Source organism: Scardinius erythrophthalmus, assembly GCF_964197995.2.
Source record: "Scardinius erythrophthalmus genome assembly, chromosome: 18".
Taxonomy (NCBI): Eukaryota; Metazoa; Chordata; class Actinopteri; order Cypriniformes; family Leuciscidae; genus Scardinius; species Scardinius erythrophthalmus.
In genome coordinates, this window is record NC_138238.1 from 1445060 (window position 1) to 1471904 (window position 26845).

The 26845-nt window shown below is 41.8% G+C and overlaps 2 protein-coding genes across 3 annotated transcripts in view; both read left to right on the forward strand.

Moving 5' to 3' along the window:
• ndufb8 (NADH:ubiquinone oxidoreductase subunit B8) overlaps positions 1-2045 on the forward strand; it is a 2418-nt gene extending 373 nt beyond the window's left edge. Inside the window, exons 2-5 of the mRNA XM_081392073.1 lie at positions 280-406; positions 516-615; positions 1359-1514; positions 1882-2045. Coding sequence (XP_081248199.1) covers positions 280-406; positions 516-615; positions 1359-1514; positions 1882-1974 — 476 coding nt within the window. The 3' untranslated portion in view covers positions 1975-2045. The remainder of the gene's footprint in view (positions 1-279; positions 407-515; positions 616-1358; positions 1515-1881) is intronic.
• Positions 2046-2521: 476 nt separating this feature from the next.
• Positions 2522-26845, forward strand: part of sec31b (SEC31 homolog B, COPII coat complex component) — a 38655-nt gene continuing 14331 nt past the window's right edge. For both annotated transcript variants that reach the window (XM_081393625.1, XM_081393626.1), the window contains exons 1-19: positions 2522-2626; positions 3132-3224; positions 3338-3461; positions 5526-5724; positions 6154-6249; positions 7282-7422; positions 7907-8049; positions 8135-8234; positions 9889-10050; positions 10592-10744; positions 10970-11182; positions 12351-12425; positions 13271-13357; positions 13441-13543; positions 15091-15269; positions 15879-16005; positions 16311-16456; positions 17450-17623; positions 18148-18270. In XM_081393625.1, coding sequence (XP_081249751.1) covers positions 3146-3224; positions 3338-3461; positions 5526-5724; positions 6154-6249; positions 7282-7422; positions 7907-8049; positions 8135-8234; positions 9889-10050; positions 10592-10744; positions 10970-11182; positions 12351-12425; positions 13271-13357; positions 13441-13543; positions 15091-15269; positions 15879-16005; positions 16311-16456; positions 17450-17623; positions 18148-18270 — 2424 coding nt within the window. In that variant the 5' untranslated portion in view covers positions 2522-2626; positions 3132-3145. The remainder of the gene's footprint in view (positions 2627-3131; positions 3225-3337; positions 3462-5525; positions 5725-6153; positions 6250-7281; positions 7423-7906; positions 8050-8134; positions 8235-9888; positions 10051-10591; positions 10745-10969; positions 11183-12350; positions 12426-13270; positions 13358-13440; positions 13544-15090; positions 15270-15878; positions 16006-16310; positions 16457-17449; positions 17624-18147; positions 18271-26845) is intronic.

Consider the following 26845-nt stretch of genomic DNA (forward strand, 5'->3'; position numbering starts at 1 on the left):
GTTTTAAGTGCATCATAAACTAAGTGCCGTTTTTTGTCTTTTCAACAAATGTGATTCTACTAAATGTGCAACTGTGTTAGCCTTTGTGGTTTTGTATACTATAGGATGTCGTTTTCTTCATATTACAGATTTAATTAAGTCATTAAACTAGATAATGCATAATAATATGTCTACATTTAATATGCATTTTAATGTGACTAAGGTTGTCTGGAGAGCACAGGTGTTATAAATGAAGTATTGTGTGGAATCATTATAATATTTTAAGTTGTGTTTTTGCAGCCTCTGGTGGTTCGAAGGACATTCTGCCCGGCCCGTACCCAAAAACCCCAGAAGAGAGAGCGGCAGCGGCCAAGAAATACAACTTGACGCTGGAAGATTACCAGCCCTTTCCCGATGACGGCCAGGGGTGAGTATCTGTCTAATGTTCACACACTTTGAATAGATAATGTGTTTTCCTACCGAAATGTTGAATGGCTGGTGATGTATTTAAATATGTTTGCACTGTCGTTGCGCAGGTATGGTGATTACCCGATGCTGCCGGACCGATCGCAGCATGAGAGAGACCCCTGGTATCAGTGGGACCATCCTGATCTGAGGAGGAACTGGGGAGAGCCGGTAAGAATCCCTATAAACCCTGGTTCATGCAAGTGACATCATTGCACACATGCATTGGGTATTACCTTCACAAAAACATTTTGCACCATTCCAGCATGCACAGTTTTTCATTGCATTGCATGCTTTTTGAAGCAGAGAAGAACGACAGCATATAATGTTTAAAGCACCATGCAGTTTTGCCAACATGCTTACTATTTGTATAAATATGTAGTATATCTGAGCCTTTAAAATGTAAGATGTAATAACTGAAGTGCTCAAACAAATTTAGATCTAGAACCATTTTTGTACGGTAGGAGAAAACATTAAAATTACAGCTTATTGCTCAAATTTGATATTAAAGGGCTTTAGTTCATTAATTACTCACGCTCAAGTCGTTTCAAGCCCACAAGCCCCATAAATCATCTTCATAACACAAATGAAGATATTTTTGACCCCACATAGAAACGTAGGATAGGATCATTGCAACTTTCAAGGCCCAGAAAGGAAGTAAAGACATTGTTAAAATAGTCCATGTGACTACAGTGGTTCAACCTTTGATTGTTGAATAAAGGTTGAGTAATTAATGACAGAAATGTAATTTTTGGGTGAATCCCTTTAAGGTGTTTGAATGCACAGATATCAAGTGTCTGATTGAATGTATCAAGTATAATCAAGATGTTAATGCGCTGTCTTTGAAATTATCCACGTCTCATCGGGTTCTCAGATTAGTGGCTGTTTTGTGACGGTTTCTGTGTGTGTTGCAGATGCACTATGACTTTGACATGTACATCAGGAACAGGGTTGACACGTCTCCGAGCCCTGTGGACTGGAGAACCATGCGTAACACCCTGCTGGGCTTCATGGGCTTCATGGTGCTGATGTTCGGCTTGGGCGAGATGTTCCCCTGTTACCAGCCTGTGGTGAGTAGAGGGACAACGATGAGCAATTTACATAAAGTAGGGCTGGGCAACGATTAATCGCATCCAAATAAAAGTTTGTGTTTACATAATATGTGTGTGTGTACTGTGTATACTTATTATGTATATATAAATACACACACATGCATGTCTATAGTCTGTCATTCTTTTTCTTTTATCACTTTGTAGAGCTATTTTTTTTTTTTTTAAATAGGGTAATTTGTGTTATTGACTTGCCAAATAGTCTTAAAAACAACATGAAAATTAATTGTTGATCATCATTCTGCCTGAAAAAAATGGTGATGTTATTTTTTCTGGAAGTCTACAAGCTTTCCACAAATCTTATGAATGATCTTCTTTCTTTTTCCAGGCACCAAAACAGTATCCTTACAACAACCTGTATCTGGAGAGAGGTGGAGACCCGGAGAAACAACCAGAACCTATCACTCATTATGAAATCTAATGCTAGAAGCCTGTCTGTTCCATAACTTGTGTATATTTCTGTCTCTCTAATAAAGTTAACTTAAACTGAAAGCTTGTCATTTCTTATAATGCTTCTACTTTTCATTCAAATGAGACTTAAACTGTCATCAGGGTTTTATTTTTTATGATGTGTGCCAGATCATTTCATATTTCAAATTTTACTTTTATTCATTTTATTTTCAATAGTTTTTATTTATTTTATGGCAGGAAGTAGGCAGTCTTGAACTAAAATGTCTAAATAAAATGTTCTAAGAACATTGTTAAACACCATAAAACTTCAAATCAATATAGTCGTGTATAATTCAAGTTTAGCTGGCTTTTTTACTTTTGGCTCTAGATTTGGGGATAAAATCTCTCAAATATTAAATATATAGTAAACATTTTGGATGGGTGCTATTGGCCTTATTTATTTATTTTAATTTTATTTGTTTATCAATTTGAAAAAAAAAAAAGGTAAACCGAGTCGAGCAGAAGTGGTTTGAGTTTTAATCGTTTCGTTCATAATGTCCCTCGCCGGCTGCCGTACTGGACTACAATTCCGCACCGGACTACATTCTCCATGAGTGTCGCGAGGAGCGCCGCTGACTGAACTCTCATCAACACACAATCGAGACTAATAATCACCAACAACCGTAAGTACACAGACAGCACTTAGTATAATCTGGCGTTTTTAGGACAAACTCGAGATTCTGGTGTTTTATTGTGTGTTATTGTGGTCTGATCGGTGTGTTAGTGTGTTTTGAAGCGCAGATAGTCAACCTCAGGTTGATGCTAATGCTAACGCTAAGAGCAGCTGATCAGGAATAAACGTGATTATACATATACTCTTCTCTAAATGACCTCCTCACGACATTTATTACACATATACTTTAAAAGGATGACAAAAGAATCTGAGATTACAGATCATTTGAGTCTGAGAAATAATATATGCTGTATTTCACACACTCATACCGAGTATGTTTGTGATTTATTTGAGGATTATTGCGGAAATGTGTTAGCACTTTCTGTTAGTACTGTCATCTGACATGGTATTAAGCCACTTACAGGTTCTTTAGGCTGATATGGCATTGTTAGTGCAGAGGAATGCCATTTAAGTGCTGACAGGTAAATCACATCATGTTCTTCTTGTCCTTTCAGGAGTTTGGAGGAAGATGAGGGTGAAGGAGATCCTCAGGACGGCCTCTCAGGCATGGAGTCCTGCGAGACAGCATCCCACATACCTGGCCTTAGGTACACAGGTGTATATGTGTGTGTTTTCACCTGTCAGCCAGTGTGCAGCGGTGGATGACAGCGAGTTTCATTTAAAATGCTTGAAGAATAACCTCACTTTGTCATATCCCCAGGCACTGCGGCGCAGCAGCTCGACGCGTCTTTCAACACCAGCTCCGTTCTGGAGATCTTCGAGATGGACTTTGCCGATACATCCATGGACATGAAGCTCAGAGGAACTCTGCCCACCGCCAACAGGTGCGTTTCTGTACACTAGCGCTCAGACGTTTGGGGTCATGTTTTAATGTGTTCTTCTGCTGCGCCAAGATCAAAAATACTGTACAAATTGTGAAATATTTTTAGAATTTAAAACAGCAGTTTTCTATGTGAATATACAGTAAAATATAATTTATTCCTGTGATCAAAGCTGGATTTTCAGCATCATTACTCCAGTCTTCAGTGTCACATGATCCTTCAGAAATCACTCTAATATGAGGATTTGATGATCAAGAAACATTTATGATTATTATCAGAGTTGAAAACAGTTTTGCTGCTTAAGATTTCCTCAAGTTTATTTTTATTCATAAAAGAACAGCATCTTTTGTAACATTATAAATGTCTTTACTGTCACTTTTGATCAATGTAATGTGTCCTTTGCTGAATAAAATATTAATTTCTTTTAAAAAAAAAGTTAAAACGTATTGACCCCAAACTTTTGAGTGTTAGTGTGTAATATATATATTATATATCTATATATACTTTCTGAATGCATGCTTGAATAGCTGTATGACTTAACTCAGATTAGCTGGGAGTTTTAACATCTTTTCTTTTAAGACAAAAATAAAATAAAAATAAAACTTTGAGGAGTTTTTTTTGTTTTGTTACATAAAATTCAATTGAAAATGCATAATAACCTCACACACTAGTATTGTTGCGTTGACTTTTGCACAGCCAAACACGTCTCGCATCTTCTTTTAAAAAGAGTAATTTAGTTAGTTTAGTTTTAATGACTGGGTGTGTTTAGAAGGCTTACGATCGCAGTCGCTCTCCGTACTGAACCGAACACATTCATAGGCCACTACTTGATTTTGAAAGAAAGAGCTGATTTTACAACAGTTTGCAGATGTTCTCCAGCTTCTCTTGTTGATGTGCATTACTTTGATACTAATTTATGTTTATGTTAATAACGTTCTTCCCCAGCAACGATTCAATAGCAGAAATACAGGTTTAACCGCAGCATTATTTTAGAGTCGTCATTCTGCGTTCTGCATGATCTAACACACACAAACGCGCTTGTGTGAACACGTTTCTGACACGCCTGTGGTGTGTGTCACTCTCACTGATCAGTTTGTCCATTTACTGCGACTGTGACCTTTTCAGACTGTCACGTTTCCTCACACTGGCATGTTGTTATAATGGCATTTCCAGTTCTTCTCTCGGGTGTGTTGTTCACGCAGTTGTCAGATTCACTGAAGCTGCTTTAAAGAGTTAAATTTCTCTAAATATTCATATTTCGCTTTGCAAAAAAAAGGAGCTCACTGAATATTATAATATACTGTGTCAGGGTTGCAACCTTTGACTAAATGAAGTTAGTTATCACTCATTGTGCACAAAATGCTAAAGTCACAATTTTGAGACATTTGCTGCATTTGAGCATAAATGCAAATGCTTTGTAAATATAATGCTAGATAATACTTTATTTAGCATATTTAGAGAACTTGGGATTTGTGTATTTATTCCTCAATGACGACACTATTATCTTCTGTAGAGTTGCATGAACTGAACTCATTTCAACTCAACTTTACACAGTTATTGGACTGAACTGAATCAACACTGATCTGAATAATGACTCTTTTTACAGCAGAAGTTTGCATCATTGATTCTGTTATTTTCCTGTTTATCAATCTGTATTGTATAAAGCGCTATAGAAATAAAGCTGACTTATTCTTTGAGATAGCTATTCAATTCAATTCACATTTATTTGTATAGCGCCTTTCACAACACACATCGTTTCAAAGCAGCTTTACTGAAAGTCCACATTACAGTCTAGAGTGATCTGTTATCAGAGACTGTCTAAGTTATGTATTTCAGAAATGTACATATACAAAATCACAGTTTGCTAAAAATGTATTAATTTAAACAATGTAATAATTTAAGGCAGAAACAATGAGCTCATTGCAATTATGAATACTTGTTTGTTAACCCATGATTATGACATTTAGAAAAATCTATAAATGATCATTAATTTGAATCCTCTATGTGTGTAAAGTGTCCTGGTGTGTGTGTACTTGTGATGATCTCGGTGTGTGTGTGTGTTGGCAGGTTTCACAGTCTGATCTGGGTGGCGTTTGATATGGACGTGACGCCGGGGTCATCGGGGCGGCTCATCGGAGGCAGTGAGAACGGGAGCGTGACCGTCTTCGGCCCGGACGCTATTCTCTCCGCGAGCGAAGACGCCGTGATCGGACAGTCCAACAAACACACGGGACCCGTGCACGCCCTCGACTACAACCGCTTCCAGGTGGAGCTCGCGTCTCGCTTCAGATCCGCTCGCATCTGCACTGCAAAACTGCTTTCTTTACTCAGTATTTTTGTCTTGTTTCCAGTCCAAATATCTATTAATTCTTAAATCAAGATGCATTTACTAGATGAGTGACATAAGATATTATGTGCTGTTTTCCGGGGGAAGTAAACAAAATTAAGGGAGTTGATGCTTAAAATCTAAATTATTATTATAATTTAACTTTTTTAAGCAACAACTCACTTATTTTTTTTATTATTTCCCCAGAAAATAAGACATAATATCTTATGGCGTTTTACTACTTTAGTAAATGCATCTTGATTTAATTTTTTTTTGTGATTTTTGGACTGGAAACAAGACATAAATACTGAGTAAGAGCAGTCTGGTGTCGCGTTTGCAAACGCTCATGTGTTTTTCCCTCTCTGTCAGAGTAATCTCATCGCATCAGGAGCCAATGATTCGGAAATATACATCTGGGATTTGAACAACTTCAGTAATCCGATGACACCGGGCGCCAAGTCACAGGTGTGGACAATTGTTCTTGATTCTTTGAAGTGTTTTGTGTCGTCAGTGTTGGTAGTATCATCTGATGGTAAAGTGAATACATTTGTCTCTCTGTTCCTTTAGCTCAGTGAGGTAAGATGAAGGTGCTGGTGAGGGTGTGTGTGTGTGTGTGTGTGTGTGCGTGCGTGCGGTTTGGGTTTGATTAACCTCTTTTCTAGCATCTTTGTGCCCCTATTATGCTTTTTCAGATATGACCTTTCATTTAGTGTGTAATAAAGCAGTTTGTGAATGTATACGGTTCAAAGATAAATGGAGTTTTTGTCTCCTTAATGAAAGAAGTGATTCTGAACTGCCTGAAACGAGTCGTCAGTAAGTCCAGTCTCACTTTCTAATCAAACCTTGATCAAACTTATGTAGATTTGTAACTCATTTTCATAATGCCAGCCTGTGGTCTTGATTGGCTGAACAGCGTCTCTTAGCTCCGCCCTCAAACACTGTAGTGTATCTGAGACTGGAAGAGTTTGGTTCGTGTTGTTCGTGTGGAGAAGACGCTGTTTTCTGAGATTGATACGGTAAAACCCACGCCATTGCCACTGTTCGTATCACTGTGATCAAGAGCTGAGAGTCAGATATGATAATGAGCGTTTGCTTTCTGACCAATCAGAGCAGAGCAGCTCTCAGAGAGGCGGAGCTTAGACAGACTTGATGGAAGTGTTTCAGACACTGAGAGGAAAGAGCTGACGCTGCAGTGGAGATTATGAGGACATTAAAGTTGTGTTGGACTTGAGATGCATGTAGAACTATTGTGTGAGACTCTAAAACAACATTATGAGCCTTTAATAATAGCATAATAGGGGCACCTACTGACACTAAACAATGATTTACTACCTAAAAAAAAGACAATTTGTCTGCAGAGTGTTCAGAAAATAACGTGTCTTTGCTGGGGTTTGTTGGTTTGGATGCTCATTTTTGGATGCTCAGCTTCAGCTGGTGGTTTGTGGGAAAGTCTCAGACATTGCAGTGGTTTTATCCGTTTGCTTGTGCATGTCGTAGCCAGCGGAGGACGTGAGCGTGGTGGCGTGGAACAGTCAAGTGCCACACATACTGGCATCCGCCAATCCCAGCGGGAAAGCCGTGGTCTGGGATCTGAGGAAGAACGAGCCCATCATCAAAATCAGTGACCACAGCAACAGGGTAAGAGCATCCTCGACACCGAACACTTGTATGAGAGCCGATGAGGAAAAAACACGTGCAGGTCATATTTCACCCCAGAATCCAAAAATAAGTGCTAGGCAACGATTAATCGCATGCAAAATAAAAGTTTGTGTTTACATAATATATATGTGTGTGTACTGTGTATAATTATTTTGTATGTAATATAAATACACACATATGCATGTAAATATTTAAAAATATTTGCATGCATATACTATATATATATATATATATATATATATATATACATATAATTTATATTAGATATAAATATTTTATATAGAAATAACACATTTTTATTAAATATATACATGCATATATGTGTATTTATGTATACAAAATAATTATACAGTGTACACACACATATATTATGTTACTGATGTACTTTTGTACTGTACTTGTAGCGCTTTGGGTTTAAGAAAAGCACATTATAAATAAAATGCATTAATATTTGTATTGTCAGATGCACTGCTCTGGGATGTTGTGGCATCCAGATGTGGCCACTCAGCTGGTTCTGGCATCCGAGGACGACAGGCTTCCCGTGATCCAGATGTGGGACCTGCGGTTTGCGACCTCGCCACTCAAAGTCCTGGAGAACCACACCAGGTAGAGACTCGCTTCCCTAAAGTCCACGTCTCTATGAGCCGCTTTAATGCTCCTGCACACGCGTGACGTCCTTTTAATATTCCAGAGGAATTCTGTCCATCTCATGGAGTCAAGCCGATCCAGAGCTTCTGCTGAGCAGCGGCAAAGACAACCGGATCCTGTGCTGGAACCCGAACACCGGAGAGGTCCGTCAGTCACAGCTGCTGCTTTATCACATTTACATGACATTTACATCCATGCACTTCTATCATGCATTCCCTGAGGATCAAACCCATGACTTTGCTTGCATCATGCTCTGCCTTTAGAGGTCACTACTGTGTCATTTTTGTATGATTCATATTTTGATCTATTTTCTATCTATTTAATTTTTACAGACACGGTATGAACAAACAAAATATGAACCTTAAAACAGATCACAGTTTAAAAAATTACAAAATTGAATGGATCTGTGAAATTATTTTAACAATAATAATGTTTTATATTATATATAATGTTTAATAAAATATATATATATATTTTTTTATTAAATAATCTGTTATCAGTATGGCTATGAAATAATAATAATAGTTATCATTATTAATATTATTATTATTATTACTAAATAAAAACAAATTAACAAGAAAAATAATGTAATAATTATTTTACATTACAACTGTAAAAATTACAATATTAATATTTATGCCTCTGAATTGAATCTATTCAAACATTTAATTTTCACAGACAGTATGAACAAACAAAATATGAATCTTAAAACTGATCACAGTTTAAAAAATTACAAAATTAAATATATCTGTGAAATTATACTAACAATAATAATAATACGTTTTTATTATATATATAACATATATTAAAATTTAAATGTTATTATTATTGTTAAATTATATAATAAATAATCTTTTATCAACATGGCTATGAAATATTATTATTATTATTATTACTAAATAAAATATTACAATTACTAAATAAAAACGAATTAAGAAATATTACTTCTTTAAAAGTATTTAAAGGTATAGCGGAGGATTTTCTTTTTCCGGGTGGGTAGTGTAAACTATTGGTCCACCTAAGTGTCAATCATTCTGGTGATATGTTTACGTAAGGCCGTCGTACGTGCTCGTCCCTTAGTTTTCGCTTTCTGCGCATGCGCACTTTCAGGTGTTTATGTGTGGTGAGCTAGAGCTAAGCCATTCATTGAAGCTCGCCGTTTCACCGGGTCCTTTGAAAATGTCTGAGGGTCGCAAGAGAAAAAGTTTGTACGAACTGTATGAGAAGAAGAGAAAGGCCTCAGAAGAGAGAAACAAGATCAGAGTGTTTTTGGGAGATTGTTTCACACGATGGCGTGCGCTGAAAACACAGGTTGGGCTTCCCACTTATGCCTCAGTCGCGAAGTTTCTACTTGACAGGTAAAGTTTGGCATGCTATTTGGAGAAAAAGTGCAAATCTTCTTTTGGAAAGTAATCTTGTATGAGCGATGCCAACAGCAACTTGTAAACAGAGCGTGCACGAGGAGAACCTCGCACACGTTTAATAGGCGTTCCCTATCGGGAGCAAGTAGAGTGTTGCGCATGTGCATTTTTTCAAAAAGTGGAGAGGGCGGTTCTTATCTAAAATTCGGAAAGATCCTCCGCTATACCTTTAAGAACAATAATATAATTATTTTATATTACTATTACATTACAATACTAATATGTATGGCAGTATTAATTTCTTCATTTTCAAATGTTAATTCATCGAATGTCTATGCGATTAGTAATGAATAAAATCATAGAAATCCATTAGTGTGGGATCTCTGGATCACTTTCCTCATTTATTGACCATCATGCCTTGCCTCTGGTGTTTCAGGTGATTTACGAGCTGCCAACAGCCAATCAGTGGTGCTTCGATGTGCAGTGGTGTCCTCGTAACCCCGCCCTCCTGTCAGCCGCATCATTTGACGGGCGGATCAGTGTGTACTCAGTTATGGGTGGGCGTCTTCAACAGCATCAGCACAGCACGGTGGACCAGGTGCGATTATGTGTGTGTGTTTACACACTCTTTCCGAGGAATGTCGATCTGTTTGTGACTTTAAAGAGAATGTTCACCCAAAAGTGAAAATTAGCCCATGATTTACTCACCCTGAAGTCATCATAGATGTATATGACATTCTTCTTTCAGACGAACACAATCAAGTGTTACTCTTGTGGCGTAAGTCGACTTGCGTACGGCCGTCTGCCGGAAGCTAGTTATTTTAGTCGATAAAGTTTTAAATATGGATATTTTTCTTACACGAACGCATCACTTCACTTCAGAAGAGCTTTATTAACCCCCCGGAGAGCCTTCTGGAGCACTTTTATCATGGATGGATGCGCTTGATGAACTTCCAAAAAAATATACCCATTGACTCCCATTATAAAGCTTGGAAGAGCCAGAACATTTTTTTATATAACTCTGATCGTCTGAAAGAAGAATGTCATATACACCTAAGATGGCTTCAGGGTGAGTAAATCATGGGCTAATTTTCACTTTTGGGTGAACATTCCCTTTAATCATCAGTTTCTCCTCTTAGATCTCGGCTTCGTTTGACACCAACGACCCGTTTGGAACCGGTCAAGCTCTTCCGCCTCTGCAAATGCCTCAACCCACCGTCGAGACCACCATCATCCCTCCGCTGACAAAGCCACCCAAGTGGGTGCGAAGGCCTGTCGGCGCCTCTTTCGCTGTGAGTATGTCAGGGATATTAAGGTCCTGCTAGCACTCTCTCACACACACTTTTATCCAAAGCGACTTACATTGCATTTCAAGGTACACATTTACATTCTTATCAGTTCTTGCTTTCCCTGGGAATCGAACCCATGACCTTGGCATTGCAAGTGCCAACGCTCTACTGTTTGAGCTACAGGAAAGGCACGCCTGGTCTGACTCTACTCGCTTCTATCTCTTCCAGTTCGGTGGGAAGCTGGTGACGTTTGAGAACCCTTCAGCGCCGGGTCAGCCTCGACAGGTACAGGTGAGTCAGGTGACCACAGAGACGGAGTTCCTCCAGCGCTCCAGCGAGCTCCAGGCCGTTCTGCAGTCTGGGTCCTTCACCAGCTACTGCCACAGCAAGATCACGAGCGCCCCGTCTGACGCCGAGCAGGACATATGGAGGTTCCTCATGGTAAGCATTTACACGTGCAGAACATGCTAAATCCTGATGTCATTCCAGCCCTGTTTTATTCTGTGAAACACAAACTCAACGAAATGCATGGGAAACACTGCCTTAAAGGGATAGTTCACCCAAAAATGAAAATTCTGTTAGTATTTACTCTCCCTCATGTTGTTCCAACCCCGTAAGACTTTCGTTCAAGACAAATCAAGATATTTCTGATTAAATCTGAGAGCTGGCTCACTCCTCCATAGGCTTCTCTGTAATTGAAACTTGCCGGCCCAGAAAGTTAGTAAAGACAATGTTTAAAATAGTCCAAGTGACTACAGTGGCTCAATCTTAAGTTTATCAAGTGACGAGAATACTTTTTGTGTGCAAATATAAACAAAAATTACAACTCTTCATTTCTTCTGTGTTTCTCTGAGTGAGTTCACGAAGTGTAACAGCGCAGCGCTTCTGGGTCGTACGTCAGAACGGAGGCTCACTATTGGCCAGCATCACACACATGACCAGCGTCGGCCAATAGCGAGCCTCCGTTCTGCGCTGTGTTGTTACACTATGTGAACTAACCCTTTAAAGGATCAGTTCACTTCAGAATTAAAATTTCCTGATAATTTACTCTCCCCCACGTCATCCAAGATGTTCATGTCTTTCTTTCTTCAGTTTGAAAAGAAATTAAGGTTTTAGGATTTCAGGATTCCAGGATTTTTTTCCAGGATATAGTGACTTCAATGGGGTCCAACGGCTTAATAAGAGTCTTATCTAGACAAACCATCGGCTATTTTATAACAAAAATAAACATTTATATACTTTTTAACCATAAATGCTCATCTTGCACTAGCTGTGATGCGCCACGCATTACGTAATCACGTTGAGATGCTGAAAACAGTGTAAAAGAAAACAGTGACATGCTTCACTCCAAATCACGGATAAATTTATTTCATTAAATCACACTTTTAATTCGATTTAATCCGATTAAGCGTGAAACCCTAATGTTTGCGGTGGGATGCTTCAGATGCTTGAGAGCATTTGATTGGAAAGAAAATCAGACAGAATGATGTCATCAGAGTACTGGCGGTAGAGAGAGACTGTTTTAAATGCATGGGGACTTCAGAGAGTTTATTAATTTAGAATATATTAATGATTTAGTCCTGTTCAAGTGTTTTCGTGTTTTTAACAGGTGAATTTCGAAGATGAAGCGCGAGTGAAGTTTCTGCGGCTGCTGGGCTTCAGTAAAGACGAGCTGCAGAGGAAGGTAAAGCCAAATACAGGACAGAGGAGTGACACAGTTTACCCACTGACACATCTTACCCCACCTCATTATTGCACGTTGTGTTTTGCATGGAAAAATCCCAAATAAAATCATGAAAATCCCTGGAATAAAACTATATGGGAACACTTTACAAGAGAGAAGGTTCATTAGTTAACATTAGTTAATGTTTTGACTAACATGAACTAACAATGCGCAATACATTTGTTACTATATTTATTAAACTTAGTTAACCTTACTTAATAAAAATACGGCTGTTCATTGTTAGTTCATGCTAGTTCACAGTGCATTAACTAATGTTAGCAAGATTTTAATAAAGTATTAGTAAATATTGAAATGAACAAAGATTAATAAATGCTGTATAACTGCAGTTCATTATTAGTTCATGCAAACTAATGAACATTATTTTAAAGTGTTACCACTGTATGCATGTTTTCAGTGTGTTCACTTGTGTATTTGCACAGATCTCAGATCAAACACACACTCTCTCACACACACACACACACACTCACACACTCAGTCCATTATTGTAAAGTGTTACCACTGTATGCATGTTTTCAGTGTGTTCACTTGTGTATTTGCACAGATCTCAGATCAAACACACACTCTCTCACACACACACACACACACACACACACACACACTCAGTCCATTATTGTAAAGTGTTACCACTATATGCATGTTTTCAGTGTGTTCACTTGTGTATTTGCACAGATCTCAGATCAAACACACACTCTCTCACACACACACACACACACACTCAGTCCATTATTGTAAAGTGTTACCACTATATGCATGTTTTCAGTGTGTTCACTTGTGTATTTGCACAGATCTCGGCGTGTTTGTCGAGGAAGCTTCAACCCAACGGTTTAGATGTGAACGATCTGGCTGAGAAGATGCAGACTCTCTCTGATCAGGTCAGATTCAGTTACACACTCATTCAACACGTCGTTTCATTGGATTGGATTATGAATCATGATTTAGTTTCTCGTGCATTCAGAGAGCAGACGGTTCGTCAGGCCGTGAGTCTCCTGCTGATTTCTTCCATCAACTACCAAAGAAAGAGAAGGACAAAGAGCCCTTCCAGATCCCCGTCTCCTCAGGCAAGCATCACATGCATACAAATAACCAGGGCTGCCCTGACTAGTAGTCGTTCATTTAAGCTATTAATCGACTAATAACGCGCTTATATTAAGCCATAAATCATCATAATGCGCTTTTAATTCCTTATATAAAATCCGTATTGTCTAATCAGTGCTCAAATTCAAACATAAAGCCACGGCGCACCGGCAAACGTAATGATTATGAATGTGTTGTGTAAAAACAGAATGCGACTGTCTAAACATTTAAAGCATTTATTGGTAATGCTTTCTGGGTTTTCGGCTGCTCAGTCGACGTCTCCGACTATATACTCGTTTCATACGGATTACATAATCTGAGAATATTTATGTCCATTCAAATGTTACAATTTCAAGCTTTCTATAGGTATATTTCTCATGTCTGTGAGGCAATTATACGCTGAGTTTCGGTTCATTATGTGATGCGCTGAAGTTCAAGACCGAATCGACAGAAAGAGACATTATTTTACAAAAGCACAACGTTTTATGAGTTTACAGAAATAAAAGGAGACCCTTTACGTTACTCTTGTCTGTATGACCAAAAATGACGGAGAATTTTAAAGGGGTGGTATAATGCCCTTTTCACATGATATAAAGTAAGTCTCTGGTGTCCCCAGAGTGTGTGTGTGTGTGTGTGTGTGTGTGTGTAAAGTTTTAGCTCTAAATACCCCACAGATATTTTTATATAGCATGTTAAAATTGTCACTTTTTGAGGGTGAGCAAATGCAAATTCCTTTAAATGCAAATGAGCTGCTGCTCCCGGCACAGGGGGCGGAGCTTCAACAGCTTGCACTCACACACACGTTTAGCCTTTTATGTTCAAACCGGATTCGGACAATGATGGAGAGACTCGAGAAGAACTGACAACATGTAGAAGCAACAGGACATTTCTGAAGGGTTAGTTGATGAATTTATGAAGCTGATGTGTAGTTATCTTCTAGTCATTGATTAGCAAATTCTGTCTTGATAATCTATAAATCGTGTCCAGGGGGCGGGGTTTATGTTATTTTAGGGTTGGTGATGTCACTAACCCGGGAGGAATGTGGTGTAGTCTCTACCAGCCGTTTGTTGTAGTCCTTAAAAAGCGATTTCTGTAAAAGCAAATATCTCCCTTTGCTCTGAACTTTGAGCGTTGTAACTTTGCAGATGTTGTTTATGATCAAACAGCAACATTACACACTAACTACAGTTAGAGAAGTCAAATCATAATCAACCCCCCCTTTAAGTTAAACTCAAGTGATGGCGCCCGCGCCTGTACAAATCATGCAGTAAACACGCTCTCCACACAAACACTTGGATATACGCCTAATAATAGCGCACATTTGTCTAGATTAACATATTTGAGGTCGATAAATGACCGTTAACGATTGATCGACCACTTTTTCGATTTTTTTGTTCTGCGACTGAACGACTATTACTATTTTGGTGGTCTAACGGTTAGTAGATCATTAGGGGGCAGCCCTAGTAATAACTTCATGATTTGATAGTTCTGATTAGTGATTGTGCTCACGTGTGTGTGGTGTTGTGTGTAGACACGGACGGGTTGATCAGTCAGGCTCTGTTGGTGGGGAACTTCGAGGGCGCGGTGGACCTGTGCTTGAGTGACGGGCGTTACGCAGAGGCCATCTTGCTGTCAATCAGCGGAGGGGAGGAGCTACTGAAGAAGACCCAGCAGCGCTACCTCACCCGCCAGACCAACAGCGTCTCCATGGTAACCGCTTACATCCGTACATCAGTCACTTTCCTCTGTAACTGGTATTTATTTATTTATTGCATCATCATTTTTATAATTGGTTTGCATCAGTATCATCTTTATCATTATTAGTTTAGTTGCTATTTTTATTATTATTTTGAGTATTATTACTACAATTATAATTATGTTGTTATTAGTCATCTTGTTCATATAATTATTTTAATAATTATTGTTATTGCCATTAGTTGTTGTTATTATCATTATTATTTTGAGTATTACTATTCCTAATATTATTAGTAGTAGTAATAAGATAATAATAATAACGATAATAATAATTGTTGTTATTAGTCATCTTGTTCATATTAAAATGAATATTTTAGTAATTATAATTGTTATTGCTATCAGTATTCTTGTCGTTTTTATTATTTTAATTATTATTATTAGTGCCGTTATGTTTATTATTATTGGCGTTGTTATTAGCCGTTGTCGTCTTATTATTATAATTATTATTATTATTATTTATAATATTTTAATGGTAAAGATAATAATTCTTGTTTTTATTTATTATAATTGTAATGATTGAGAAAGTGAACTGAATGTGTGTTGATGAGTGGTTGTCGTCCTCAGCTGATCTCGTCAGTGGTGACGCAGAACTGGTGTAATATCGTCCAGAGCTGTGAGCTGGAGAACTGGAAGGAGGCGCTAGCGGCTCTGCTAACCTACGCTAACCCAGAGGAGTTCGCTTCTCTCTGCGGTGAGATCATGCCGAGAGTCGCCGCTCACATCAACGGCTCCCTGTCATTATGAGAAAACAAGTTATAATTCCTTTTGCGGTTATTAATGATATATACATATGTACACATAAATAAACGTAACATTCCTATACATGCACGTGCTACCTGAATATACTGTACATGCGAAACACGCACGTCTCTCTCCCTGTAATAGTCTGAATAAGTCTGCCACTGTTGACAAGCAAGTTTCTGCATCACTCTAAGCATATAACAGAGTGTGTGTTGTTTCGGAGTGATTGACAGGTGTGTGTGTGTGTGTGTCCAGATACTCTCGGAGCTCGTCTGGACGCTGAAGGCTCAGAGAAACACCGTCTGCAAGCCTGTCTGTGCTTCATCTGCTCCGGGAACATCGAGCGTCTGGTGGAGTGCTGGACGTCACAGAGAGACTGCTCGTCTCCGCTCGCGCTCGAGGTCACGGCACCATCACACACACACACACACACACTTATATATGCCTCAGGATTCACAATACACATCTGCTGCGTCCCAATTCGCCTACTTATACTGCGTCCTAATAGTATGTACTCTTTTTGTGAAGAAAAAGTACACACTTTTGAGTTTGGGACGAACTATTTCGTCATGGACGCTGAAGGGTTAGAGCCGTACGTCGTTAACGGACGGCTCTGTCGCTTAGTTTTGTGCGTCCTGACACTGTAAACTGCCCTGTCAATCATCATCATCATCACAGTTCAAATCCTCCATTCAATCTAATTGAATTTCCTACCGTTTCGGAGAGAATTGTTGTCGCACGTTGATCTGCAGTCGTGGGTCTTTCATGCGGAGACTCTCCTCATGTGTTTGCAATTTGAATATAATGATGCATTTGGCAAAACGTATCCTTAGAAAAGTTCACAATACATCTGCAGATGCAATATAATGTGGACATCATTGAATAAATGCATGTGTCAGGTTAGATACTGATAATTAATCACTCAAACACCTCTCTGCATAACCGTGCCGGACTCACACATCCTCCATGTCTGTAGTTTTTTAACACTTTTCACTCGTGTTTGTAGTTCTAATCAAATCCTCGTCCAGCGCGGATTGGGTGGTGGGCATTATTAGCCGTTAGCGTGTTCACAGAAATAGTAGACCATCCGCGTATCCTTACATTACTCGTTTCAACATACGACGATTTGGGACGTACTAATTGTATTTTCGAATACTATTCAGGACAGATAGAATGCGAATTGGGATGCTCACATTACAGTTTAGAGTGATCTGTTATCAGAGACTAAGTTATGTATTTCAGAAATGTACATATAGAAAATCACAGTTAGCTAAAAATTTATTAATTTAAACAATGTAATAATTTAAGGCAGAAACAATGAGCTCATTGAAGTAATGAATACTTGCGTCAAGCCCGTGTGTGTGTGTGACGTCTGTGTTGTGGTGTGTGTGCAGGATCTGGTGGAGAAGGTGATGATCCTGCGGAGGTCGATCGAGCGCCTGCGTAACAGCGAGGTGTGTGTGCGAAGCTCAGCGCTGACGGAGAAACTCATCCAGTACTCCAGTATACTGGCGTCACAGGGCAGCTTGACCTCCGCGCTCAACTATCTGCCCGACGACTGCGACCAGGTACACACACACACATGTATATAAACATATATATAAGCACTTCAAACTTTATACACGAACTACAGCTTTCCTGTAGCTCAAACAGCTCGTTAGCGCTTGCAACACCAAGGTCATGGGTTCGATTCCTAGGGAAAGCAAGAACTGATAAGAATGTAAATGTGTGCCTTGAAATGCTTTGGATAAAAGTGTCTGCCAAATCCATACATGTAAATACATGAGTAAAAGCTGCTCCACACACACTCCATCTGCATCTGCTCTGAGTTTGAGTCGCTTTAACGCAGCCATCAAACAATCTTCCCTTACTTGTAATGAGAAACGCGTATCATTTAGTGTTTCATTGATGTAATGCACTAAACCACCACTGACAGTCACACGCTAAAGCCTAGAAACCACTCAGAATACCCTACCGTTTGCATTAAAAGTACTTTTCTTGTGATTCATCTGTGTAGTAAGTGTTGTGTGTGTGTGTGTGTGTGTGTGTGTGTGTGTGTGTGTGTGTGTGTGTGTGTGTGTGTGTGCTCTAGGTTGCTGTTGGGATGTTGAGAGACAGACTGTCGCATGCGAAGGGCGAGACGCAGCAGAGACAACAACCGTCCACACCAGCAGGAGGCGCTGCGAACACACACACTCCTCCAGCACACACACAGGTACAGACACACACACTCGTCCACACCAGCTGGAAGCGCTACGAACACACACACACACACACACACACACACACACACACACTCCTCCAGCACACACACAGGTACAGACACACACACTCGTCCACACCAGCAGGAGGCGCTACGAACACACACACACACACACACGCACACACACACACTCCTCCAGCACACACACACACACTCCTCCAGCACTCTTCCAGCACACACACACTCTTCCAGCACACACACACTCCTCCAGCACTCTTCCAGCACACACACACTCTTCCAGCACACACACACTCTTCCAGCACACACACACTCCTCCAGCACTCTTCCAGCACACACACACTCTTCCAGCACACACACACTCCTCCAGCACTCTTCCAGCACACACACACTCTTCCAGCACACACACGCTCCTCCAGCACTCTTCCAGCACACACACACTCCTCCAGCACACACACACTCCTCCAGCACTCTTCCAGCACACACACACTCTTCCAGCACACACACACTCCTCCAGCACACACACACTCCTCCAGCACTCTTCCAGCACACACACACTCTTCCAGCACACACACACTCTTCCAGCACACACACACTCCTCCAGCACTCTTCCAGCACACACACACTCTTCCAGCACACACACACTCTTCCAGCACACACACACTCCTCCAGCACTCTTCCAGCACACACACACTCTTCCAGCACACACACACTCCTCCAGCACTCTTCCAGCACACACACACTCCTCCAGCACTCTTCCAGCACACACACACTCCTCCAGCACTCTTCCAGCACACACACACTCCTCCAGCACTCTTCCAGCACACACACACTCCCCCAGCACACACACACTCCTCCAGCACTCTTCCAGCACACACACACTCTTCCAGCACACACACACTCCTCCAGCACACACACACTCCCCCAGCACACACACACTCCTCCAGCACTCTTCCAGCACACACACACTCTTCCAGCACACACACGCTCCTCCAGCACACACACACTCCCCCAGCACACACACACTCTTCCAGCACACACACGCTCCTCCAGCACACACACACTCCCCCAGCACACACACACTCTTCCAGCACACACACGCTCCTCCAGCACTCTTCCAGCACACACACACTCTTCCAGCACACACACGCTCCTCCAGCACTCTTCCAGCACACACACACTCCTCCAGCACTCTTCCAGCACACACACACTCTTCCAGCACACACACACTCTTCCAGCACACACACACTCCCCCAGCACACACACACTCCCCCAGCACACACACACTCTTCCAGCACACACACGCTCCTCCAGCACTCTTCCAGCACACACACACTCCTCCAGCACTCTTCCAGCACACACACACTCCTCCAGCACTCTTCCAGCACACACACGCTCCTCCAGCACTCTTCCAGCACACACACACTCCTCCAGCACTCTTCCAGCACACACACGCTCCTCCAGCACTCTTCCAGCACACACACACTCTTCCAGCACACACACACTCTTCCAGCACACACACACTCCTCCAGCACTCTTCCAGCACACACACACTCTTCCAGCACACACACACTCCTCCAGCACTCTTCCAGCACACACACACTCCTCCAGCACTCTTCCAGCACACACACACTCTTCCAGCACACACACACTCCCCCAGCACTCTTCCAGCACACACACACTCCTCCAGCACTCTTCCAGCACACACACACTCTTCCAGCACACACACACTCTTCCAGCACACACACACTCCTCCAGCACTCTTCCAGCACACACACACTCTTCCAGCACACACACACTCCTCCAGCACTCTTCCAGCACACACACACTCCTCCAGCACTCTTCCAGCACACACACACTCTTCCAGCACACACACACTCCCCCAGCACTCTTCCAGCACACACACACTCCTCCAGCACTCTTCCAGCACACACACACTCTTCCAGCACACACACACTCTTCCAGCACACACACACTCCTCCAGCACTCTTCCAGCACACACACACTCTTCCAGCACACACACACTCTTCCAGCACACACACACTCCTCCAGCACTCTTCCAGCACACACACACTCTTCCAGCACACACACACTCCTCCAGCACTCTTCCAGCACACACACACTCCTCCAGCACTCTTCCAGCACACACACACTCTTCCAGCACACACACACTCCCCCAGCACACACACACTCCTCCAGCACTCTTCCAGCACACACACGCTCCTCCAGCACTCTTCCAGCACACACACACTCCTCCAGCACTCTTCCAGCACACACACACTCCCCCAGCACACACACGCTCCTCCAGCACTCTTCCAGCACACACACACTCTTCCAGCACACACACACTCCTCCAGCACACACACACTCCCCCAGCACTCTTCCAGCACACACACGCTCCTCCAGCACTCTTCCAGCACACACACACTCTTCCAGCACACACACACTCTTCCAGCACACACACACTCCTCCAGCACTCTTCCAGCACACACACACTCTTCCAGCACACACACACTCCTCCAGCACTCTTCCAGCACACACACACACCTCCAGCACTCTTCCAGCACACACACACTCCTCCAGCACACACACACTCCTCCAGCACTCTTCCAGCACACACACACTCTTCCAGCACTCTTCCAGCACACACACACTCCTCCAGCACTCTTCCAGCACACACACACTCCTCCAGCACTCTTCCAGCACACACACACTCCTCCAGCACTCTTCCAGCACACACACACTCCTCCAGCACACACACACTCCTCCAGCACTCTTCCAGCACACACACACTCCTCCAGCACTCTTCCAGCACACACACGCTCCTCCAGCACTCTTCCAGCACACACACACTCTTCCAGCACACACACACTCTTCCAGCACACACACACTCCTCCAGCACTCTTCCAGCACACACACACTCTTCCAGCACACACACACTCCTCCAGCACTCTTCCAGCACACACACACTCCTCCAGCACTCTTCCAGCACACACACACTCCTCCAGCACACACACACTCCTCCAGCACTCTTCCAGCACACACACACTCTTCCAGCACACACACACTCCTCCAGCACTCTTCCAGCACACACACACTCTTCCAGCACACACACACTCTTCCAGCACACACACACTCCTCCAGCACTCTTCCAGCACACACACACTCCTCCAGCACTCTTCCAGCACACACACACTCCTCCAGCACTCTTCCAGCACACACACACTCCTCCAGCACACACACACTCCTCCAGCACTCTTCCAGCACACACACACTCTTCCAGCACACACACACTCCTCCAGCACTCTTCCAGCACACACACACTCTTCCAGCACACACACACTCCTCCAGCACTCTTCCAGCACACACACACTCCTCCAGCACTCTTCCAGCACACACACACTCTTCCAGCACACACACACTCCTCCAGCACTCTTCCAGCACACACACACTCCCCCAGCACACACACACTCCTCCAGCACTCTTCCAGCACACACACACTCCTCCAGCACTCTTCCAGCACACACACACTCCTCCAGCACTCTTCCAGCACACACACACTCTTCCAGCACACACACGCTCCTCCAGCACTCTTCCAGCACACACACACTCCTCCAGCACTCTTCCAGCACACACACACTCTTCCAGCACACACACACTCTTCCAGCACACACACACTCCTCCAGCACTCTTCCAGCACACACACACTCCCCCAGCACACACACACTCCTCCAGCACTCTTCCAGCACACACACGCTCCTCCAGCACTCTTCCAGCACACACACACTCCTCCAGCACTCTTCCAGCACACACACACTCTTCCAGCACACACACACTCCTCCAGCACTCTTCCAGCACACACACGCTCCTCCAGCACTCTTCCAGCACACACACACTCCTCCAGCACTCTTCCAGCACACACACACTCCTCCAGCACTCTTCCAGCACACACACACTCTTCCAGCACACACACACTCCCCCAGCACACACACACTCCTCCAGCACTCTTCCAGCACACACACGCTCCTCCAGCACTCTTCCAGCACACACACACTCCTCCAGCACTCTTCCAGCACACACACACTCCCCCAGCACACACACACTCCTCCAGCACTCTTCCAGCACACACACGCTCCTCCAGCACTCTTCCAGCACACACACACTCCTCCAGCACACACACACTCCTCCAGCACTCTTCCAGCACACACACGCTCCTCCAGCACTCTTCCAGCACACACACGCTCCTCCAGCACTCTTCCAGCACACACACACTCCTCCAGCACACACACACTCCTCCAGCACTCTTCCAGCACACACACACACACGGGTACAGTTCACTCCAGTACAGTACAGTACTCTGTCATCATCACGGCCTGTGGTTACGCTGTGCACGCGGGCTGCTGATGATCATCAGACTCTGTTTGCTTTCCGATGGCCTGATGTGTGTTGTGAAAGACGGAGCTGGCATACAGTGCGTCTGCTGTTTCGAAAGGGCGTCTCGCTCTGATTTACAGTGGATGTTTTTGCGTCATCCTCGTGTTTGAGGTTTTTGTTGTCTTCGGGGAGTTCGTGCTGAAGCAGAATAAGCTTATAGTTTCACAACAGACTTTTAAATATCATTATGAAAACCTTGTTGTGTAAACATTCATACTTGAACTGGTTCAAAACACACCAGACCAGGGTTCGTGACAAGGTGCTTGAAGCGCTTGACTTGGACTTTTTAAAATTTAAAACCCTCCGCCATATTTTTGAAGAGGTACTTGAAAAGTGCTTGAATTATTAAAAATAGGGATGCACCGATACTGAGCTCATAAAAATGCTCCGATATCAACAACTTATAGGCCTTCCAGGCAGTGTGTGTATAAGTGTGTGTATAACACACAGCTGTGGTGTGGTGCACGAGCTGATAAGAGAAAAACGCGCGGTGGATTGAGCGCGCACCGGCACACGCGTGAGCTGGTCGACATCAGTGGACAGTTTGTAGTTCAGTCGGATGTCAATGGCAAAGACAATAAAACGAGGCATGTACTTTATTATTATTAACGTTAACTGACGAGAGAGAGAGAGAGAGAGAGAGAGAGAGAGAGAGAGAGAGAGAGAGAGAGAGCGCACTTCTGTTGAATGCTCTTGATTGCTGATCGTTCACTCAGCACGTGTTATTTGGATGAAAACTAAATCGTATATGTAACTTAAAGCTGCAGTCTGTAGCTTTTTTGGGTTAAAAATTAACCAAAATAATTTTTTGTGCAAGTGCATAACCAGCCAGCGTTGAACTCTCTCTGCTTGCCGTAGCTCGATTCAAACCGGTAAACTTGTAATAATGTTTTTAATTCCAGTGGTTCTGGTGGATTTCCGCGGCGTCTTTGCCTCGTTAAAAGTGCAAAAAGTGGTTTCGGTGCATCCCTAATTAAAAATATTTACATTTCTTTGTTGTTGGAAAAAATACAGTCATTTCACGCTAAATTAATGCTGCAGCCCGTCTGAGATATAGAGCTATTTCGCATGGCTATGAGCATGATATTAAGTATATGATAAGTATATAATACAACTTTCATTCTTCAGGTCAATCATATATTCATGGGGAAAAAAAATCTATTTCAATATCCTTTCAATGGTTAATGGGATTTCCCATGCCTGACAGCGCTGGTCAATGGATTGATCTCTGTGAAGTGAACATCAGATACCATATATATATGTAATTTGAGTTAAAAAAAAAAAACCTAATAATAAAGATATCGTTTGATAAGTGCTGATTGAAGTCCTTGAAATCCCCAAAAGTAGTGCTTTAAAAGTCCTTTAATGTCTGTTAATAATAATGTTAGCATTCAGAGACTGTTACAGTTTATATTCATATTTTGGATTCGTTTTTATTTTTATATGTTTCCGTTTTTATTTTCATTTTAGTTCAAGTATTAGTACTTCTAGTTAAATTAAATGAAAACAAGAAATATTGCCTTGGCTGAAATAAAATATTAAGTTAAAGTAAATGTTTTTATGGTTTTTATAGTTAATAAATACATATCACGTGTCGCATGATATGGAAATGACCTCATCATTATTGGTGAAGTGATATTCAACCCCAAATTCAGAAAAGTTGGGACATTTTGTAAAACACTATAAAGTCTGTGATTTGTTAATTGTCTTAAACCTTTATTTCACTGACTAAAGTACAAATTAAATTTTCACTGGCTAAATTAATTGTTTAATTTTGATGCTGCAACACACTGCAACGAAAAGTTGGGACAGAGTCAGAATAAAAGTGATAAGATTATAGAATCTCCAAGTTAAACTCTTTTGAAACAGTGCACTATTATTAGTATAGTAGGTGAGCGCTTCATGATCGGGTTAAAGGAGCGTCTCAGTCTCTGCCAGCAAACACGGGTCATGGCTCATCACTTTGTGCCAAATTTCATAAGAGATTTGTCAAATGATAAAAAAATAAAAAATCATTTCTCAATGCAAGATTGCAAAGTATTAGGTCTTTCACCATCTAACATACATGATGTGTGACCCTGGACCACAAAACCAGTCTCGAGTCGCACGGGGATATTTGTGGCAACAGCCGACAAGACCATGTACGGGTCAAAATTATTTTTCTTTTATGCCGAAAATCATTATGATATTAAGTAAAGATCATGTTCCATGAAGATATTTTATAAAGTTCCTACCGTAAATATATAAAACATGTATTTCTGTGAGTGAATGCAGCACAATCGGCAACATAAATGAACATCTTTTAAAGGAGATTTTCTCAATGTTTCGATTTTCTTTGCCAAATATTGTCCTATCCTGACAAACCATACATCAGTGGACAGCTGAATAAATAAGCTTTCCATTGGTGTGTACATTTGAATTTAAAAAAATTGACCCAGGTTTTGTCCACATATTGTCCTGAGCATCCAGAGAAATCTCAGTCTGGGCAGGAGACCTGTTGTAGTGCATGACCTTTGACCCCTCAGATGGCATTGCATGAGAAGCCATCATGCTGCTGTGTTAAATACAGCCACATGAGCACTTTGGAAAACCTTCGTCACTGAACTGTCTGACGCTGCATCAAGAAATGCGACTCGCATGAAAATCTATTCTTCATACTTTTGTCAGTTAAATAAAGTTTCAAGATAATTAATATTAACATTTTATTGCATTTTACAAAATGCCCTACTTTTCTGGAATGTGGTTCATTACAATAGCCGCGTTTCCACTGTCGGGCCAGAAGCTCCACAGCGCTTCACTAAAACACGCCCGTAACACGCCTCTCTGGAACAACGTCACAATAACCCATCAGTTCACCAACAAATGGAAGTTTTATCAGAAAACTAATCAGAAATCACTGGAAACAGTGTTGAAAACAAACATGATAGCTGGCATTTTTGTTGTTTACTTGAATATTTAAAACCCAAGCATCGATGTTTTACCACAGGTTTACAATAAAAAGTGATATTGATCATAATTAATTTATGTCAAAATTGCACATTAGTCACACAGAAATAAATGACCGTTAGGTCTATTTCACAAAAGAAAGAGGACACACTTACTACTTCAGTCACGTCTGTTTCTGTTTATCTGGTAGTTACAGGACATATTTACATCACATTTAGAAGGAATGATCATTTCTACAAATATATGCCACCAAAAATACGACCTGAGGAGCTTTAGCACTCTCTCGACTCCCATACAGATATTTTCAGTCAGAGAAACAGAGGAAGCTCCCGGAAAAAAAGTTGCTTTATTTTATGATAGTCCGGTATAAAGAGACGAGACGTAGGCTACTGACAGATCAACATGAGTGTGATAGCTTTTATGATTGGTCTGATTTCTTCAAGCGTTCACTATGTTTTTTTACTATGCGTATCTTCAAGTGTTTACTATGGTAATGGTTAGCGCGCATAGTCTTTTGCATCACAAACAGAAGGCATTCAAACATGAACGCGAGTTAAATTATTTTAAAAGTCTTTAATGCTGACAGAATCATCCGGCGCTGCCGTCTCCCGACTCGGGTGAACTCCGCCTCTGTTCGTAACCACTCCTCTAGCTCGAGCTGGCCCGCTTTGGCCCAAGGTATTCGACGGGCCAGAAATCCTGGCCGTTGGCCCCGAGTAAGCCCCGATCAAGCCCCGGAAGTGACAGTGGAAACGCAACTGGCCCTGGCACGCACTAGCACGGCCCGGCCCGACAGTGGAAACGCGGCTAGTGAATGTCACCAATAGGATGCTTCTGTCGTCTCGTCTGCTCTTTGCCCCCGTTTACACCTGGAGTTAAGATGCGCTTTGGTTGATCGGTTCACAAGTGAACGGTGTCTAGAATGTTTTGAGCTTGTCCACTTTCGACCACTTCTAGAGGCAGCGGAAAACACATTCGACTGGATTCCTCTCACAGTGTAAACCCTGGTTCCACTTGCAGGGTTTCCGTGGGGCATTAAAAAGCATTAGAAGTCATTAAATGGATTTTGCAAAGATTAAGACCTTAAATAGCATTAAATTTTAATCCTACAGGCATTAAAAATGTAGATATAGTTTTGAAGAAAATGTGATACTATCAAGTTATTTTAATATAGCCTTCATAAGTAATC